This window comes from Oncorhynchus keta, unplaced genomic scaffold, assembly GCF_023373465.1.
Source record: "Oncorhynchus keta strain PuntledgeMale-10-30-2019 unplaced genomic scaffold, Oket_V2 Un_scaffold_9739_pilon_pilon, whole genome shotgun sequence".
In the NCBI taxonomy this organism is placed as follows: domain Eukaryota; kingdom Metazoa; phylum Chordata; class Actinopteri; order Salmoniformes; family Salmonidae; genus Oncorhynchus; species Oncorhynchus keta.
In genome coordinates this window covers 161178-179445 of record NW_026291018.1, presented here as the reverse complement: position 1 = coordinate 179445, position 18268 = coordinate 161178, and the positions used below count along the sequence as shown (strand labels likewise).

General features: G+C 44.6%; 1 protein-coding gene across 4 annotated transcripts in view; it reads right to left on the bottom strand.

Moving 5' to 3' along the window:
• Positions 1-415: 415 nt before the first annotated feature.
• atad5a (ATPase family AAA domain containing 5a) overlaps positions 416-18268 on the bottom strand; it is a 22990-nt gene continuing 5137 nt past the window's right edge. For all 4 annotated transcript variants that reach the window (XM_052517799.1, XM_052517797.1, XM_052517796.1 and 1 more), the window contains exons 7-22: positions 17838-17904; positions 17533-17714; positions 17101-17249; positions 16509-16980; positions 16235-16331; positions 14882-14979; positions 14539-14672; positions 9186-9342; positions 8579-8749; positions 8145-8390; positions 7939-8003; positions 7522-7711; positions 7263-7426; positions 6060-7069; positions 5599-5754; positions 416-1015 (exon numbers count right to left, since the gene is read on the bottom strand). In XM_052517799.1, the coding sequence (XP_052373759.1) occupies positions 937-1015; positions 5599-5754; positions 6060-7069; positions 7263-7426; positions 7522-7711; positions 7939-8003; positions 8145-8390; positions 8579-8749; positions 9186-9342; positions 14539-14672; positions 14882-14979; positions 16235-16331; positions 16509-16980; positions 17101-17249; positions 17533-17714; positions 17838-17904 (3437 nt within the window). In that variant the 3' untranslated portion in view covers positions 416-936. The remainder of the gene's footprint in view (positions 1016-5598; positions 5755-6059; positions 7070-7262; positions 7427-7521; positions 7712-7938; positions 8004-8144; positions 8391-8578; positions 8750-9185; positions 9343-14538; positions 14673-14881; positions 14980-16234; positions 16332-16508; positions 16981-17100; positions 17250-17532; positions 17715-17837; positions 17905-18268) is intronic.

The following is an 18268-nucleotide window of genomic DNA, read 5'->3' as shown; positions in this document are numbered from 1 at the left end:
TTGATACGCTGCGTCTGCGGATTGTTACCCGTGTCCTTTTTTATTTCCAAGTTTTATTACATTCATTTACCAAAAGATGTAAACAATACAAAAATATTTCATAATCACTTCTGTTACATTAGATTGGGTTGTGCTCAATCTAACTCGACTTGATTAATGTTTATATTTAAAAAGACATCCTACCCAATGATTTACATATACACATCACTGATCCATGAGAGAATAACACTGGACTAGTAAAGTGTGTGGGGTTTATATTATATGAACAGTAAAAAAGTGATATGAAGTGCTTGAACAGGATTGTGTTAATATTGTGTAGTTTGACAACAAAAACACAGCCTTTTTAACAGACAATTTCTACAAGTGTATTTCTACAAGTATGTTATTCAAATCTTACAAATGATTTCTCAACATATAAACATTTGCATTTATTAGTTCATGAAACACTTTGCCAAATGCACAGCAGAATACAAAAACAGGCACATCTTCGTAAAAGCCACAAATATAAAATGTACTGATACACATTTACACACTCCCATTTTTATATTACAGTACAAATGCATATTGAAGAGGTGAATAGTGTTTCAGCACTCTTTAAAGGGATCCATGATGAACCTCACTCCAGGTCCCAAGAGGGAATTGATCCGCAGATTTCTGGTCATTGACTTTTAGTAGCAATTGAGGGGTTGTATTCACTAGGGCACACCGTAGCAAAACATTTTGCAATGGGATAAGAAAGAAAACTAGCGTTCTAATTCGACAAGCTTAGGTAGTCAGTCCCTCCCTCCTTGTGTCAGATTTCTGCCATTCAGTACCTAATGAATATGACTCAAGTTAGGATCACATTAACCCAGCTGCTGATTGCTTTCATACTGTCATCAAGCCTCAAAATGGGCGACCTGAATGTCCTTAAACCCCAGTGCACTTCTCTCTAGTTCAAGGAAAGTCCTCTGCTAGGTATTGCAGTGTGTTCTTGGGAAGGCCCAGGTGAATGGCATCCAGGTAGTGGAGGAACCTAAGGTGGGGGGAGAATGACATTTTCAAACTTTAGTCAAATTGTAAGATAAGTGACAGGCATACTGTAGCATGTTCCTAAATGGCCTTTAGTGCAGCACACAGGGTTACTAGAATACATTACCAACTATAAGTCCATCTGGATAAGAGCATCTGCTGCTAAATTACTAAAAAGTGATGTAAATTCGTATACAGTTGAAGTCAGACGTTTACATACACTTTAGCCAAATACATTTAAACTCAGTTTTCACAATTCCTGACATTTAATCCTAGTAAAAATTCCCTGTCGTAGGTCAGTTAGGATCACCACTTTATTTTAAGAATATGAAATGTCAGAATAATAGAAGATAAATCATTCTATTTCAGCTTTTACTTCTTTCATTACATTCCCATTGGGTCAGAAGTTTACATACTCAATTAGTATTTGGTAGCATTGCCTTTAAGTTGTTTAACTTGGGTCAAACGTTTCAGGTAGCCTTCCACAAGCTTCCCACAATAAGTTGGGTGAATTTTGGCCCATTCTTCCTGACAGAGCTGGTGTAACTGAGTCAGGGCTGTAAGGCCTCCTTGCTCACACACACCTTTTCAGTTCTGCACACACATTTTCTGTGGGATTGAGGTCAGGGCTTTGTGATGGCCACTCCAATACCTTTACTTTGTTGTCCTTAAGCTATTTTGCCACAACTTAGACCCATTTGCGACCAAGCTTTAACTGATGTCTTGAGATGTTGCTTCAATATATCCACATCATTTTCCTGCCTCATGATGCCATCTATTTTGTGAAGTACACCAGACCCTCCTGCATCAAAGCACCTCCACAATGCTTCACAGTTGGGATGGTGTTCTTCGGCTTGCAAGCCTCCCCCTTTTTCCTCCAAACTTAAATGGTCATTATGGTCAAAGAGTTCTATTTTTGTTTCATCAGACCAGAGGACATTTCTCCAAAAAGTACCATCGTTGTCTCCATGTGCAGTTGCTGAGCGGCCTTTCAGGTTATGTTGATATAGGACTCGTTTTACTGTGGATACTTTTATACCTGTTTCCTCCAGCATCTTCACAAGGTACTTTGCTGTTGTTCTGGTATTGATCTGCACTTTTTGCACCAAAGTATGTTCATCTCTAGGAGACAGAATGAGTCTCCTTCCTGAGCGGTATGATGGCTGTGTGGACCCATGGTGTTTATACTTGCGTACTATTGTTTGTACAGATGAACGTGGTACCTTCATTTGGAAATTGCTCCCAAGGATGAACCAGACTTGGAGGTCTCCAATTTTTTTTCTGGGGTCTTGGCTGATTTCTTTTGATTTTCCCATGATGTCAAGCAAAGAGGTACTGAGTTTGAAGGTAGGCCCTGATATACATCCACAGGAAGACCTAAAATTGACTCAAATGACGTCAATTAGCCTATCAGAAGCTGGAATTTTCCAAGCTGTTTAAAGGCACAGTCAACTGAGTGTATGTAAACTACTGACCCACTGGAATTGTGATACAGTGAATTATAAAGTGAAATAATCTGTCTGTCAACAATTAATGGAAAAATTACTTGTGTCATGCACAAAGTAGATGTCCTAACCGACTGGCCAAAACTATAGTTTGTTAACAAGAAATTTGTGGAGTGGTTTAAAAACAAGTTTTATTGACTCCAACCTAAGTGTATGTAAACTTCCGACTTCAACTGTATATTTATCCTATACGTAATCTCACACCACAGACTTTTATCGACACGAGCTACAGAGAAAGCCATTCTGGGGGGGAATAGAAATGCACTAACCCACCACATCCTATCCATAGACTAACATTTTACTTAAATTACATTTTTATTTTATTTAACTAGACGAGTCCATTAAGAAGAAATTCTTATTTACAATGACGGCCTACCCCAGACGATGCTGGGCCAATTGTGTGCCGCCCTATGGGACTCCCAATCACGGCCAGATGTGATACGGCCTGGGTTTGATCCAGGGATTGGAGTGACACCTGTTCCACTGAGATGCAGTGCCTTAGACCGCTGCGCCACTCGGGAGCCCCAGACAGATATCCTTGTACCCATTTCCGCCCTCAGCTTAAACTACGCGTAAGTGTTGCCACCGGGTACAATAGCAAACCCAAAGCACACAACCTTTCTTGTTGAGACTACATCTGTCCAGCTATCATCCATCTCAAACTAAATGATTACAGTATTTTGTCAAGGTATCTGGATAAATGATTTTGAAGTGTGCGACAGCAGCTGGAGTTATTCTCAGGAATGTAGATCTAATGGGAAAGCTTCCAATTCTTTGAGTGAGCATGAAGATAAGTGACCTCACTGACCTGTGGGTTTCTATGGAATTAACTAACAACTAGATTAAAATAACTACTGTCATTCTGAAACATACCTCAGACCCACAGCCCAGGGTATGAAACAGAAGTGAGGATGGAAACATGCATCACAGTCAATAATGGCTGATCCCTGGCTCCAACCCCACCCTCAGGGGTGTGATAAGCAAAAAACAAATATCCAATTCACACATGTGCTTGTACATGTGTGAAATAGGACAAATGTAAGGACCCGTTTGATTTGAATTATTAAAACTGACAGCTTCCTTATGCCATTATATTAACAGAGTGAGAGCATGACATAACTGTTTGAAGGCTTAACTCAAATACCATGTCCAGCCCTATCAAAATGATACACCCTTACATTATGCCTGAATAATAACAAAACAGTGTACAAAACATTAGGAACACCTGCTCTTTCCATGACAGATTAGGTGAATCCAGGTGAAAGCTATGATCCCAGGTTAAAATAGACAGGTTAAAATAGTATTTTTAACCCCTGAGGGATTGTGTAACATGCCATTCAAAGGGTGAATGGGCAAGACAAATGTAAGTGCCTTTGAACGGGGTATGGTGTAGTTGCCAGGTTTGTGTCAAGAACTGTAACTCTGCAGGATTTTTCACACTCAACAGTTTCCAGTGTGTATTAAGAATGGTCCACCATCCAATGGACACTATGAATTGAGGCTGTTCTGAGGGCAAAAGGGGGTGTAATTTAATAGTGCCAACCCCTTGACTTTTTCAACATTTTGTTACGTTACAGTCTTATTCTAAAATTGATTAAACCTTTCGGTTACTGGCCCCATACTCTAACCACTAGTCAACCATCTCTGCAGCAGTCCACCAATTAGGCCTTTATGGTAGAGTAGCCAGACTGAAGCCACTCCTCAGTAAAAGGCACATGGCGGCCTGCTATGAGTTTGCCAAAAGCTCCTAAATGACTCAGACCATGAGACAAGATTCTCTGGTCTGATGAAACCAATATTGAACTCTTTGGCCTGAATGCCAAGTGTCACATCTGGAGGAAACCTGGCACCATCCCTATGGTGAAGCATGGTGGCAGCAGCATCATGCTGTGGAGATGTTTTTCACCGGCAGGGACTGGGAGACTAGTCAGGATCAAGGCAAAGGTGAACGGAGCAAAATACAGAGAGATCCTTGATGAAAACCTGCTCCAGAGCGCTCATGACCTCAGACTGTGGCGAAGGTTCACTTTTCAACAGGACAACAACCCTAAGCACAAAGCCAAGACAATGCAAGAGTGGCTTCAGGACAAGCCTGTCCTTGAGTGGCCCAGACTTGAACCCGATCGAACATCTCTGGAGAGACCTGAAAATAGCTGTGCAGGAACGCTCCCCATCCAACCTGACAAAGCTTGAGAGGATCTGCTGAGAAGAATGGGAGAAACTCCCCAAACACAGGTGTGCCAAGCATGTAGTGTCATACCCAAGAAGACTTGAGGCTGTAATCACTGCCATAAGGTTATTGAACAAGGTACTGAGTAAAGGGTCTGAAAACTTATGTAAAGGTGTATTTATTTGTATATATTTGTAAAAAAAAAAAAAAATAAAAAAATGTTGCCTGATTATTATGGGGTATTGTGTGTAGATTGATGAGGGGAAAATATTTTTTCATACATTTTAGAATAAGGCTGTAACCTAAAAAAATGTGGGGAAAGTCAAGGGGTCTGAATACCTTCCCACAGGCATTGTATATATATCAAGGATTTAATAGTATTGGTTAGGCTGTCTTGTACACAGTATACAGACAAAAACGAAAAAGTATGTAATTATCCATCTATACTGAATGGAGAGCAGCTTGGTCTCTAGATATCAATCTATACTGAATGGAGAGCAGCTTGGTCTCTTGATATCAATCTATACTGAATGGAGAGCAGCTTGGTCTCTAGATATCAATCTATACTGAATAGAGAGCAGCTTGGTCTCTAGATATCAATCTATACTGAATAGAGAGCAGCTTGGTCTCTAGATATCAATCTATACTGAATAGAGAGCAGCTTGGTCTCTAGATATCAATCTATACTGAATGGAGAGCAGCTTGGTCTCGATATATCAATCTGTACTGAATGGAGAGCAGCTTAGTCTTTTGATATCAATCTATACAGAATGAGACAGATTGGGGTGGTTCAAAGCTGGGTGTCCCCCTAAAACCCTGTTTAACTCTGATCCTGATTTCCATAACCTTTAACCTCTCACCTCCATTTAACCTTACCCCTGACCTCTGCACCTATAACCCCTGACCTCTCACCTGCGTTTAACCTTGAACTGCTCCTTGCGCGTCTCTGATCGGCAGATGGTCCGTAGGAAGGGAAGGAAGTCCAGGGCTGCAGCAGGTCTGTTACCCAGCGTCCCTGCCACTCGGCTGGGTAGAATGTCCATCACCTCCCTCCTCTTCTGGAGAACTCTGGAGGAACAGCAGCAGCAAACAGGATAGGTTAGATTCCTTAGAATGCACTTTGTGACGACTTCTGATGTAAAAGGGGCGTAATACATAAATGTGTTCAATTTATTATCTAATATCTACCAAATGAAACTTTTCTTTGAGATGTTGAATACTAAAATGATACTCACTGATCAAATAATGAATTAATACATGAATACAACATGAATACAATATTTTACATATAAATGATAAATTCAGTAAGCAATACCCTGTCAACTGATCATTATAAGCCATACAGTGAAGGACAAACAGACAAGACGACTCACTTTGGTTCACAGGGGCTGTCCTGGGTGAGTCTGAAGCCCTGTCTGTGCGGGGCCACAGGGAGTGTGAGCTCGTTCACAGCCTCCTTCCCCAGTTCACCCTCTAGACCCTGAGCTTTACCCCACGCCTCCTCCACCCCAGCCCTGCACCTCTGGAAGCTCAGAGCCTCCACAGCAGCCTGGATCTCCCCCGCTCTCTCCCCCTCTACCCAGCTCCCTCCATGGCACTCCTCCCTGGGCTCGTCATTCATCCCGTCTTTAGTCTCGGCTCTCAGGCCGAATGTCCTGTGTGTGTTTCTGGCACCACCTACAGGTGAGGTGTGGCGGCAAAGGGAGGAGTCCAGGAGGGACATGTGGTCGAGGAACTCTGCCAGGGAGCCCAGGCAGTGGGACACAGGCTCACTCTTCATCCTCTGCTCCGGGGTGAGCGGCACCCTCATCCTCACAGGGGGAGGGGCCTTCTCCTTTACCTCTTCCTCTCTGGCCTTCACAGATTCTAGTTCAACCTTGTTGCTGGTAGAATCGTCCTGACTGTCCTCCCCTTCCGTCTGTGTCTGAGGGGGGTTGGGAGGTGGTTTAGTGTGGAGGGAGAGGAAGGCGTCGTCGGAATCAGAGTCTGAGTGAAAGGGGTCCAGGTCCTCTCGGGTACCCAGCTGCTTCTTCTTCTTCTTCATTCTAGAGGACACCTTCACCGGGCTCCCGTCTGTCTCTGACCCCTCTGCCACCTGCTGGAGCCTGGGGTGGGGCAGTGGATCAACCTCAGCCTGAGGTGGTAGTGGTGGATCAATCTCTGGCTTTATACTATTCATACTAGTGGCTACTTCCTGTGGATCAGCGCTGGACTCTTCCTGTGTCCGGTTGCTCACTTCCTGTGGCCGCCTGTGGGTTGTGACAGTGAGGTGTGTGGTGGGTAGGGGAAGCAGGGCCTCCATGTTGGAGTAGAGCAGGTCCATTCCTCTCCTCTTGCTGGTGGTCAGCAGCTCCCAGCAACCTGGCTCCACTGTGGACTGGTTCTGAGGAGACAATAGATTGTGGTTAACCTTCAGTACTTCCACACTAACTTACAGATAATAAAGTGACTGAGAAGGTGGTTTGACATAGGGATTGTAATTATGTGAGATCATACCACAAGAGACCGGTCAAAAATTATCTTGAGTGTCCTCTTAAGACAACAACGAGGAAAGAGATGGACTTTTGACAACCAACCTTGAACAGATCCTGCATTTCCCTCTCTGGCTCCATGTTCAGCAGCCCCAGCATGCTCTCTGTGCAGCCTGTGTCACAGGGGGGCAGGGGTCCTGCTGGAGTCACCCCCTCACTCACCACAGAGCCACCTGCAGTTTCATCTGTCTTTGGCTGGAGTTGTGTCACTGAATATGCAACATAAAAACAAAATGTATCACCATCAGTATTAATTGGCAACATTGTTTATACAGTTATTTAGTGAACATTACTCTGTCCTCACCTGTGGGGGCTGAGTCTGGGAGGGGACGGGATAGCTTCCGCCCCCCTGTGGAACGGCTCCAGAACTGCAGGTGCAGAAGGCTCTGGCGGATGTCACAACCGTTCAGGTGGAGCAGAGAGGAGACGTCGCGGGCGTCCGTACGCATGTTCTCAGCCAGGCACAGCAGCTGCAGGTAGCTCCCCACCTTCACCTGTATAGGAGAAAGAGAGGTGTTACAACCACACACACCTGTATGAAGGAGTTACACACTAACATACGCAAGTGACAATACAAGTTCCCTATTATAAAATGAACATTCTTCCTGTGCAACTAGAGAGTATGCTTAAAATATACTTCCAACGTTACTCTGTTGAGTACATGACAACAACAAAACACCCAGCAAAAAAAAAAAGGGTTGTAGTTTATTGGTTCTCTTACCACTGAGGGGGTTTTGAAATGGATCTCCTCAAAGTTGCCATCAAACATGGTACTGAAGGTGGGATCTAGAAGAGAGAAACAGGTTCAACTCACAGTGCATGTCACCTTCTGGTCTGTGCTATTCATTTGACACAGTGTACAAACCTACAACCATGGACCACGACTTAGTCTTCCAACCATGAAATGTGGATTGTTCCCCCACTCACCACTGGTGGTGAGGATCACCGGTCTCTTGGTGGTGGTCATGAACGTTTTGATGGCAGCCAGGAACCCAGAGTCGTCATCTAAGACGACATCCACCTCCTCAAAGAGAATGAGTGACGTGGCTGTCTTCTTGCTCTGCTCTTCACTGGAGGAGTCCTTGGTGATGGCTGCTGCTGCTGCTGGTCTGTTCTGAGGCTCTTCAGTCTTACTGGAACTCTCCTTGGTTTTACTGGTCTTCTTGGGAACAGCTGGAAGAGAATAACACTGATATTTAGTTCTGACGTGTGTATGCAGACTAGACTAGGGTTTATCCAAAATAGTAACTGAAGGGAATAAAGCTTCCCTGCTGTGTTTAATTTAGGACCTAGACTGTTTAACACCTGACTGACAGAAACCTCAAGCTAGGGAGGAAGAAGGACAAGGAATTCATTCTAACCGGTTGGTTGCTTCTGGTCTTGGCTGGCACTGGCAGGTTCCTTGTTGGTGGGACCAGGTCGGCCCATTTTGAAGAAGTTGGCCAGGGAGGTGGGGGCCAGGCCACCCCTCGTGGCTCCACGGGGGGACTTCCTGGGGGAGGACACCACCCTTCGAGGAGAGTACACTTTCCCTGGAAGATGGACAGCAGAATCTTCATCTGTCAACCTGGATCTTTAGAAATCCTACTTTTCACATAACTCAAGAAACTTGCGGCATAGCGGTTAAGACGGTTGGGCCAGTAACCTAGTCCCAAGCCGACTAGGTGAACAACCTGTCTATGAGTCCTTGAGCAAGGTATTTAACTCAAATTGCTCCTGCAAGTCGCTCTGGATAAGAGCGTCCGCTAATGACTAACATGGAAGTGTAAAATGAAACTGGCATGTAACCTGAAGATACCATAGATTTAGGCCAATGGGAGATGGTGCTCAGGTTTGTTACCCGTTTATCTCTTGTAGATTTTTATCAGTGTCAAACTATCTACTTTCTATCAAAACAGTCCTAAGAGATTATTTTGTTCAAAGAAACACTGGGCTGCAAGAAGAGAGGCAAACTTCTTCTAAACTTACGTGGTGAGGATCCAGGCCTGGCGGTGGAGCTACTGAAGTAGCACGGCTTATGGGCGTTGACCCCCTGGATGTCCACCTGGTGGGACTGGGTGGCCTCCCTCAGCTGGGACAGGATCTGACGGCCGCTCCGCTGGGACGACGCATTCACCTCAAACACCTGGAGAAGGATGACAGATTACACTTCCTGCCTTCAAAGTAGCATACATAGCTAATATATTACACAGACAGTTAAGACAGATGTTAAAAGATTTGATGGCACCCGGCAGAATCCCACCCTGCATCCCTCTACTGGCTTGCCTCTAAAGCTAAGCAGGGTGGTCCTGGTCGGCCCCTGGATGGGAAACCAGATGCTGCTGAAAGTGGTGTCAGAAGACCAGTAGGAGCCACTCTTTCCTTTTCCTAGTTAAATGAAGGTTACCAGAGTGGTCCACCATCAAAAAAATGCATCCCATAACATTTAACATGGAAATAGCTGTTCTGTCATTCAGGCTACAGTAACAGCAAATGTGTGGTGTTCAATGTAGGCCCACATTCTATGAGACGTTTGAAAAAAACCTGCAGGGCTTGACATTAACCTGTTTATCCACTTATCCTTCAGATAAGGTGACTGAAACTGTTGTTTGATGCAAGAAACCACTTGGGAGCTTCGTGCGGGCTTAGAGGGAACAAGGTACCGTAACTGAGGTAAATAAACTCAGCAAAAAAAGAAACGTCCCTTTTTCAGGACCCTGTCTTTCAAAGATAATTCGTAAAAATACAAATAACTTCGCAGATCTTCATTGTAAAGGGTATAAACACTGTTTCCCATGCTTGTTCAACGAATCATAAACAATTAATGCAAAAAGTGCTCTTCACTGGCGAGTCGCGGTTTTGTCTCACCAGGGGTGATGGTCGGATTTGCGTTTATCGTCAAAGGAATGAGCGTTACACCAAACTCTGTACTCTGGAGGTGGAGGGTCCGTCATGGTCTGGGAGGTGTGTCACAGCATCATCGGACTGAGCTTGTTGTCATTGCAGGCGATCTCAACGCTGTGCGTTACAGGGAAGACATCCTCCTCCCTTATGTGGTACCTTTCCTGCAGGCTCATTCTGACATGACCCTCCAGCATGACAATACCACCAGCCATACTGCTCATTCTGTGCGTGATTTCCTGCAAGACAAGAACGTCAGTGTTCTGCCATGGCCAGCGAAGAGTCCGATCTCAATCCCATTGAGCACGCCTGGGAGGGTGAGGGCTAGGGCCATTCCCCCCCAGAAATGTCTGGGAACTTGCAGGTGCCTTGGGGGAAGAGTGGGGTAACATCTCACAGCAAGAACTGGCAAATGTGGTGCAGTCCATGAAGAGAAGATGCACTGCAGTATTTAATGCAGCTGGTGGCCACACCAGATACCGACTGTTACTTTTGACCCCCCCCCTTTGTTCAGGGACACATATTCCATTTTTGTTAGTCACATGTCTGTGGAACTTGTTCAGTTTATGTCTTAGTTGTTGAATCTTGTTATGTCCATACAAATATTTACACATGTTAAGTTTGCTGAAAATAAAATGCAGCAGACAGTGAGGACATTTATTTTATTTAGTTTATGTACATATGGGCAAAATGACAAGGCAACAAGATCGATAAACAGTAGCAGCAGAGCATGTGATGAGTCAAAAGAGTTAGTGCACTTATTTGGAGCGTGTAAATTATCTAGAAAAATGTGTCGGCATATAATAATTGTCTCTGGCCCCCTCCCAGTTAGGGGGAGTGATGAGCTCTACAGCAGAGTCCCACAAATCAATTGCTGGTTGAAAACTGTTTTCTGCCCCTCCCAAAAGATAGAATTTGTAATTGGCCCTCTTTCTGGGACTCACCCACAAACAGGACCAAGCCTGGCCTGCTGAGGAGTGACTCCATCCTAGCTGGAGGGGTGCTCTCATCTATCAACATACACAGGGCTCTAACTCCTCTAGCTCCCCAATGAGATAGGGTGCAGGTCAGGCAGCAGGCTGTTAACCAGCTTAGTGGAGTCTGCCACTAGCACAGTCAGTGTAGTCAGCTCAGCTATCCCCATTTAGACCGTGTCTGTGCCTCGATCAAGGTTGAGCAAAACTAAACATGGCGGTGTTCGCCTTAGAAAACCGGAAAAAAAGACCTCCATTCCTGTCATTATTGAAAGAGATTGTAATATCTCAAAATAGGGATACTTAATATTAGAGCCCTCACTTCCCAAGGCAGTCATAGTCAATGAACTAATCACTGATCATAATCTTGATGTGATTGGCCTGACTGAAACATGTCGCAAGCCTGATGAATTTACTGTGTTAAATGAGGCCGCTCCTCCTGGTTACACTAGTGACCATATCCCCCGCACATCCCGCAAAGGCAGAGGTGTTGTTACTCAATCACTTTTTATTGCTACTGTTAACAGGCCTCCTGGGCCGTATACAGTGTTCCTCACTGAGTTCCCTGAATTCCTATCGGACCTTGTAGTCATGGCAGATAATATTCTAATTTTGGGTGACTAATTGTCCTCAGTCTGCACAGAACTGCCAGGACCTAGGATCAAATAGAGACACTCAAGTTGTTTAATCCTGTGTCTCCTGACACATTCATGAAAATAGTAATGGCCTCTAAACACTCAAGCTACATACTGGACCCTATTCCAACTAAACTACATAAATCAAATCAATGCGCCAAATACAACAGGTGAAATGCTTACTGACAAGTACCTTAACCAACAATGCAGTTTAAAAAATACAAATAAGAAATAAAATGAACAAGTAATTAAAGAGCAGCAGTAAAATAACAATAGCGAGCCTATATACAGGGGGTAACGGACAGAGTCAATGTGCAGGGGCACCAGGGGTAATATGTACATGTAGGTAGAGTTATTAAAGTGACTATGCATAGAGAATAACAGAGAATAGCAGCGGTGTAAAAGAGGGGTGGGCAGCCATTTGATTAGATGTTCAGGAATCTTATGGCTTGGGGGTAGAAGCCTCTTGAACTTATACTTGGCGCTCCAATACCGCTTACCGTGTGGTAGCAGAGAGAACAGTCTAAGACTAGGGTGGCTGGAGTCTGACCATTTTTAGGGCCTTCCTCTGACATTGCCTGGTATAGAGGTCCTGGATGGTAGGAAGCTTGGCCCCAGTGATGTACTGGGCCGTACGCACTACCCTCTGTAGTGCCTTGCAGTCGGAGGCTGAGCAGTTGCCATACCAGGCAGTGATGCAACCAGTCAAGATGCCCTCGTTGGTGCAGAAGTAAAGAGCTACTTCCAGTGCTTGACCCTCCTATGTTGAACATAATAAATGGCTCTCTATCCACCGGATGTGTACCAAACTCACTAAAAGTGGCAGTAATAAAGCCTCTCTTGAAAAAACCAAACCTTGACCCAGAAAATGTAAAAAACAAAATTGGTCTATATCGAATCTCCCATTCTTCTCAAACATTTTTGAAAAAGCTGTTGCACAGCAACTCACTGCCTTCCTAAAGATAAATAATGAATACAAAATGTATCAGTCTGGTTTCAGAGTTCGTCAAGGTTCTGTTTTAAGACCATTTTGATAAAACATGGTGAAGCCCCTAAGTTGTCTACCCTGGAAGCCTGTGTTTCAGTCATAAGGAAGTGGGTGGAGGCAAATGTTTTACTTTCAAACTCGGACAAAACAGAGACGCTAGTTCTCGGTCCCAAGAAACAAAGATCTGCTGTTGGATCTGACAATTAATCTTAATGGTTGTACAGTTGTCTCAAATAAAACTGAAGAACCTCAGCGTTACTGGGGACCCTGATCTCTTTTGACTTAACATATCAATACTATTTCAAGAAAATATTTTTTCATCTTCGTAACATTGTAAAAACCAGAAACTTTTTTTTGCCCAAAAAAATGCAGAAAAGCTAATCCATGTATTTGTCACTTCTAGATTAGACTACTGTAATGCAATACTCGCCAGCTACCCGGATAAAACACTCAATAAACTAAACACAGGTGCTAGAATCTTGACTAGAACCCCAAATTTTATCATACTCCTCCAGTGCTAGCCTCCCTACACAGGATTCCTGTTAAGGCCAGGGCTGATTTCAAGGTTTTACTGCTAACCTACAAAGCATTACATGGGCTTGCTCATACCTCTCTCTCAGATTTGGTCTTGCCGTGCATACCTAAACGTACACTATGGTCACAAGACGCAGGCCTCCTTATTGTCCCTAGAATTTCAAAGCAAAGAGCTAGGGCTTTCTCCTATAGAGCTCCATTTTCATAGAATAGTCTGCCTATCCATGTGAGAGACGCAGACTCGGTTTCGACCTTTAGGTCTTTATTGAAGACTCATCTCTTCAGTGGGTCCTAGGATTGAGTGTAGTCTGGCCCAGGGGTGCGAAGGTGAAGAGCAAGGCACCGGATCGACATTGCTGTCTCTGCCTGGCCAGCTCCCCTCTCTACACTGGGATTCTCTGCCTCTGATCATATTACGGGGGCTGAGTCAGTGGCTTACTAGTGCTCTTCCATTCCATCCCAAGGAGGGGTGCGTCACTTGAGTGGGTTGAGTCACTGATGTGATCGTCCTGTTTTCCAGTTTGCGCCCCCTCGGGCTCGTGTGGTGGAGGAGATCTTTGTGGGCTATACTCAGCCTTGTCTCAGGGTAGAAAGTTGGTGGTCTGTTGATATCCCTCTAGTGGGGTGGGGGCTGTGCTCTGGCAAAGTGGGTGGGGTTATATCCTGCCTGGTTGGTCCTGTCCGTATTGTCGGACGGGGCCACAGTGTCCCCCCCCCATCCCTGACTCAGCCTCCAGTATCTATGCTGCAATAGTCTATGTGCTGGGGGGCTAGGGCCAGTCTTATATCTGGTGTATTCTCCTGTCTTATCTGGTGTCCTGTGTGAATTTAAGTATGATTCCTCAAATTCTCTCTTTCTTTCTATCTCTCCCTCCCGGAGGACCTGAGCCCTAGGATCATGCCCCAGGACTACCTGGCCTGATGACTCCTGGCTGTCCCCAGTCCACCTGGTTGTGCTACTGCTGCTGCTCCGGGTCCAACTGTTCTGCCTAGGTTCCTGTCTTTCTAGAGTTTTTCCTAGCCACCGTGCTTCTACATCTGCATTACTTGCTGTTTGGGGTTTTAAGCTGGGTTTCTGTACAAGCACTTTGTCATCTGCTGATGTAAAAAGGGCTTTATAAATATATTTGATTTATTGATTGATTGATTGATTCAGAGTGTAAAGTGAGTGCATTGAAATCTGTATGCAGAAACATCATTTTTTTTAAATTGTTTTATTTTTAAATCGGCTTGTGATCGACCAGTGGGTCACAAAGCATAAAAGGTTGGTGACTGCTGTGTTAGGCAAGTGGAGTAAAGAATGAACAGACCTTAAAGCCGAGTTCCTGGGCGCAGGCGTAAACGGCAGCGGTCTTGCCGACCCCCATGGGACCAGTGATCAGCAGGGTGTTACACATAAAGTCTTCCCCCTCCTGAGAGTCCCCGTCTTCAGTGTCCCATGAGTCTGTGTAGCCAAGAGGGGAACAGCAGGCTGCTTTAAGTTTACTCTGTGGTAACTGTGAAAAAAGTTACTTATATATAGGATGATGTAACTATTTCAAAGGAGGGAAAAATGTGTTCGTGCTCAAACAGTCATAGTGCTATCTGAAAATACAAGAGCAAAATCTTAGAATAGAGGGCTCAGCCATTTCTTCCAAGGTGACCGTCTCTTACCATTGCTGTCGTCATCCTGTTTCTTTTCCTCCTGTTTCTTTTCCTTCTGTCTCTTCCTCTCTTCCCTGTCAGCTCTGAGCTTCCATTCCCTCAGCCAACTGCAATCAGATTGGTTTATGAAAAATTACATGACAGATTCATTGAATTAATGGCATGAAACACATGGCTTTCAATAAAGCTCATAAAGCCATTGATTCATACCTTTTACATACAATAAGTATGTGTACACCATTAAAAAAAAGTGTGTGGATTTGGCTATTTCAGCCACACCGTTGCTGACAGGTGTATAAAAATCTAGCACACAGCCATGCAATCTTCATAGACAAACATTGGTAGCAGAATGGCCTTATGGGAGAGCTCAGTGACTTTCAACAGCATCATAGGATGCCACCTTTCCAACAAATCAGATCGTCAAATTTCTACCCTGCTAGAGCTACGCCGGTCAACTCTAAGTGCTGTTATTGTAAAGTGGAAACGTCTAGGGGCAACAACGGCTCAGCCGCAAAGTGGTAGGTCACACAAGCTCACAGAACAGGACCGCCGAGTGCTGAAGTGCGTAAAAATCGTCTGTCCTCGGTTGCAACACACCGAGTTCTAAACTGCCTCAGGAAGCAACGTCAGCACAAGAACGGTTTGTCAGGAGCTTAATGAAAATGGGTTTCCATGGACAAGCAGCTGCACGCAAGCCTAAGACCATCATGCGCAATGCCAACGCTACCTGCCCGAATGCATAGTGCAAACTGTCAAGTATGGTGGAGGAGGAATAAACGGTCTGGGGCTGTTTTTCATGGTTTGGGCTAGGCCCCTTAGTTCCAGTGAAGGGAAATCTTAACGCTACAGCATACAATGACATTCAAGACAATTCTGTGCTTCCAACTTTGTGGCAACAGTTTGGGGAAAGCCTTTTCCTGTTTCAGCATGCCCCATGCACAAAGCGTGTTCCACACAGACATGTTTTGTTGAGATCAGTGTGGAAGAACTTGAGTGGCCTGCACAGAGCCCTGACTTCAACAACATCAAACACCTTTGGGAGGAATTGGAATGCCGACTGCGATCTAGGCCTAAAATTAGTGCCCAACCTCACTAATGCTCGTGGCTGAATGGAAAGCAAGTCCCCGCAGCAATGTTCCAACATCTAGTGGAAAGCCTTCCCAGAAGAGTGGAGGCTGTTTTGCAGCAAAAGTGGGACCAACTCCATATTAATGCCCATAATTTTAGAACAAGATGTTTGACGAGAAGGTGTCCATGTACTGTATATCTGTAATACCTGTGTAGAGCCAGCAGGGTGCCTAGTACAACTAGCTACTGAGCTATTCAGTTGAGTCAATAAGTAGATACACCACAATCCCTTACCTGTGCAGCCTCCTCACTGAGGCAGTGTTGCCTATGACGTCATTGGAGTGCTGTGGTTGGTACTTCTCTGTCCACAACACATCCTCTTTTACGGAGTCTGGTGGAATAAAAAAGCATTTACTAAAGACTATTCAAATGTATTTTGTAATGTTATGAAAAGGAAGCACATTTAAGCATCTAAATGAAAGGCCATGTTTCAGCTACCACAGATACTGCAAGGTAAGAGTTTTTTGTTTTTTTTAACAGAGAAATCATTTATTATTTGCCCTCTTACCATCTTTGACAGAGTTGCTAGCCAGTGGCGAGTCCTCCAGGAGTACCACAGGGTCCTTTTGGGAGGGGAGTGGTGTTTTCATCTCCTCGTTCTCCTGTTGCTTGCGCCTCCTCCCTCGCCCTCCCCTCCTGGGTGGCTCAGGTTCGGGGGAGATGGTGTCCCCGTCGATCACAATGATCTTCTTCTCTGACCTCCTGGACATCTGCTTCTTGACCACACTTCCCACTGCCCTTTCACCCTCTTCCACTCTCTTCCTCTTTCCCCCCACAGGCTCTGTCGATGCTGGGGCACTGCTGGCGAGTTTGGTACTGGAGTCTGCCTCTGAAGCTGTGCATTCCTGGAGGTGGTCTGCCCGCCTCTTCAGGAAGCGTGTTAGAAACCGCTGGACGGGGAAAGGAGGGTTGGATGCACTGATCTCCTCCATTAGGAGCTTACGAATGGGCTCAGAGAAATCTTCTCGCCAGCCAGACCTCTGTTCAGAACAAATTATTCAGTTATCTAAAGTTGATTAACAAACAAAACTACACCAGTAAATATTACATGGGATATTACCAGTGAAATATGAAATGTGTAAAATAATATTACAACATACCCTTTCAGTGTGCCCTCTGGATGCTGGCTCAGTCTTACAGCAAGTGGAACTATCGAGGGATGGAAGCTGGTTTGATGGTAGATATCGAAGCTCCTTCAGGAAGTGTAAGCGAGGAGAAACAGGCCATGGAAGACTCCAGAGAGGACACTCTGTCCAAGGGCCAAGAAAAACGTAATTAGATGGAGAACACAGAGGGAACACTTGAGCAGGAAGCACGCTGAAAAGGCTAAGGTTTCCAATTCAAATCCCAGTTATGGCACACTAATTTTTTAATCAAATTTACATTAGTAAAAAAAATAATAAAGATTTACATTAAGTAAAAATGTCCATTCAAAAAATCCAAACATCAGTGAGTGGCACCCCTTCTGCTTTATACAACTAATAAGAACACTTGGATGGAAGGGACAGAGCTAGCAAGGAGAAAACACACACCCTGTGACGCCTGCAGCACGTGCACTACAGGCTGGAAGGAGGAGCAGGAGACTGCGTAGGCCTCATTGGTGGAAACGGTTTTGGCTATCTGCTTCTTGAAGGACTCTGGGAGGCCACTCTTCAGGAACTCTCTGCGGGCTCGGAACTGTTCATCATCCTGAGAGTTCTCTGAAGCATCACGGCTAGAAGGGGTAAGAGCCACATTAGGGGTGTAAGGTCAAAGGTCTTGTTGAGGTCTGCAAAAATGTTGAATATAGACCAAACAGTGTTATTGGTAATAAGCTGCAAGTCTGTAATAAGCTTACCTGCGATCATCAAAGATGGATATGACTGATGTCCTCTGTGCTTTTTTCCCAAGGAACATGGGAGCCACTTTGGAAGGTACAAAAATATACACAAAACATTAATGTTAGTGTCATTCTATACATACATATACCAAAAATAAATACAATCATAGTAATACAGCAATTGGTACTCAGCCCTTATAAGACAAGATTTCATCAAGTATCTGTGCACAAAATACAAATTACATTTAACAAATGTAATGCTTCAAACAATGAAATGCTTAATTAACAATCATAACAAAGTACGGCTTTCACCTTGTCACGCTACACAAATAATACACTTCACCTTCTCCTCCAGGCTTTCACCTTGTCACGCTACACAAATAATACACTTCCCCTTCTCCTCCAGGCTTTCACCTTGTCACGCTACACAAATAATACACTTCACCTTC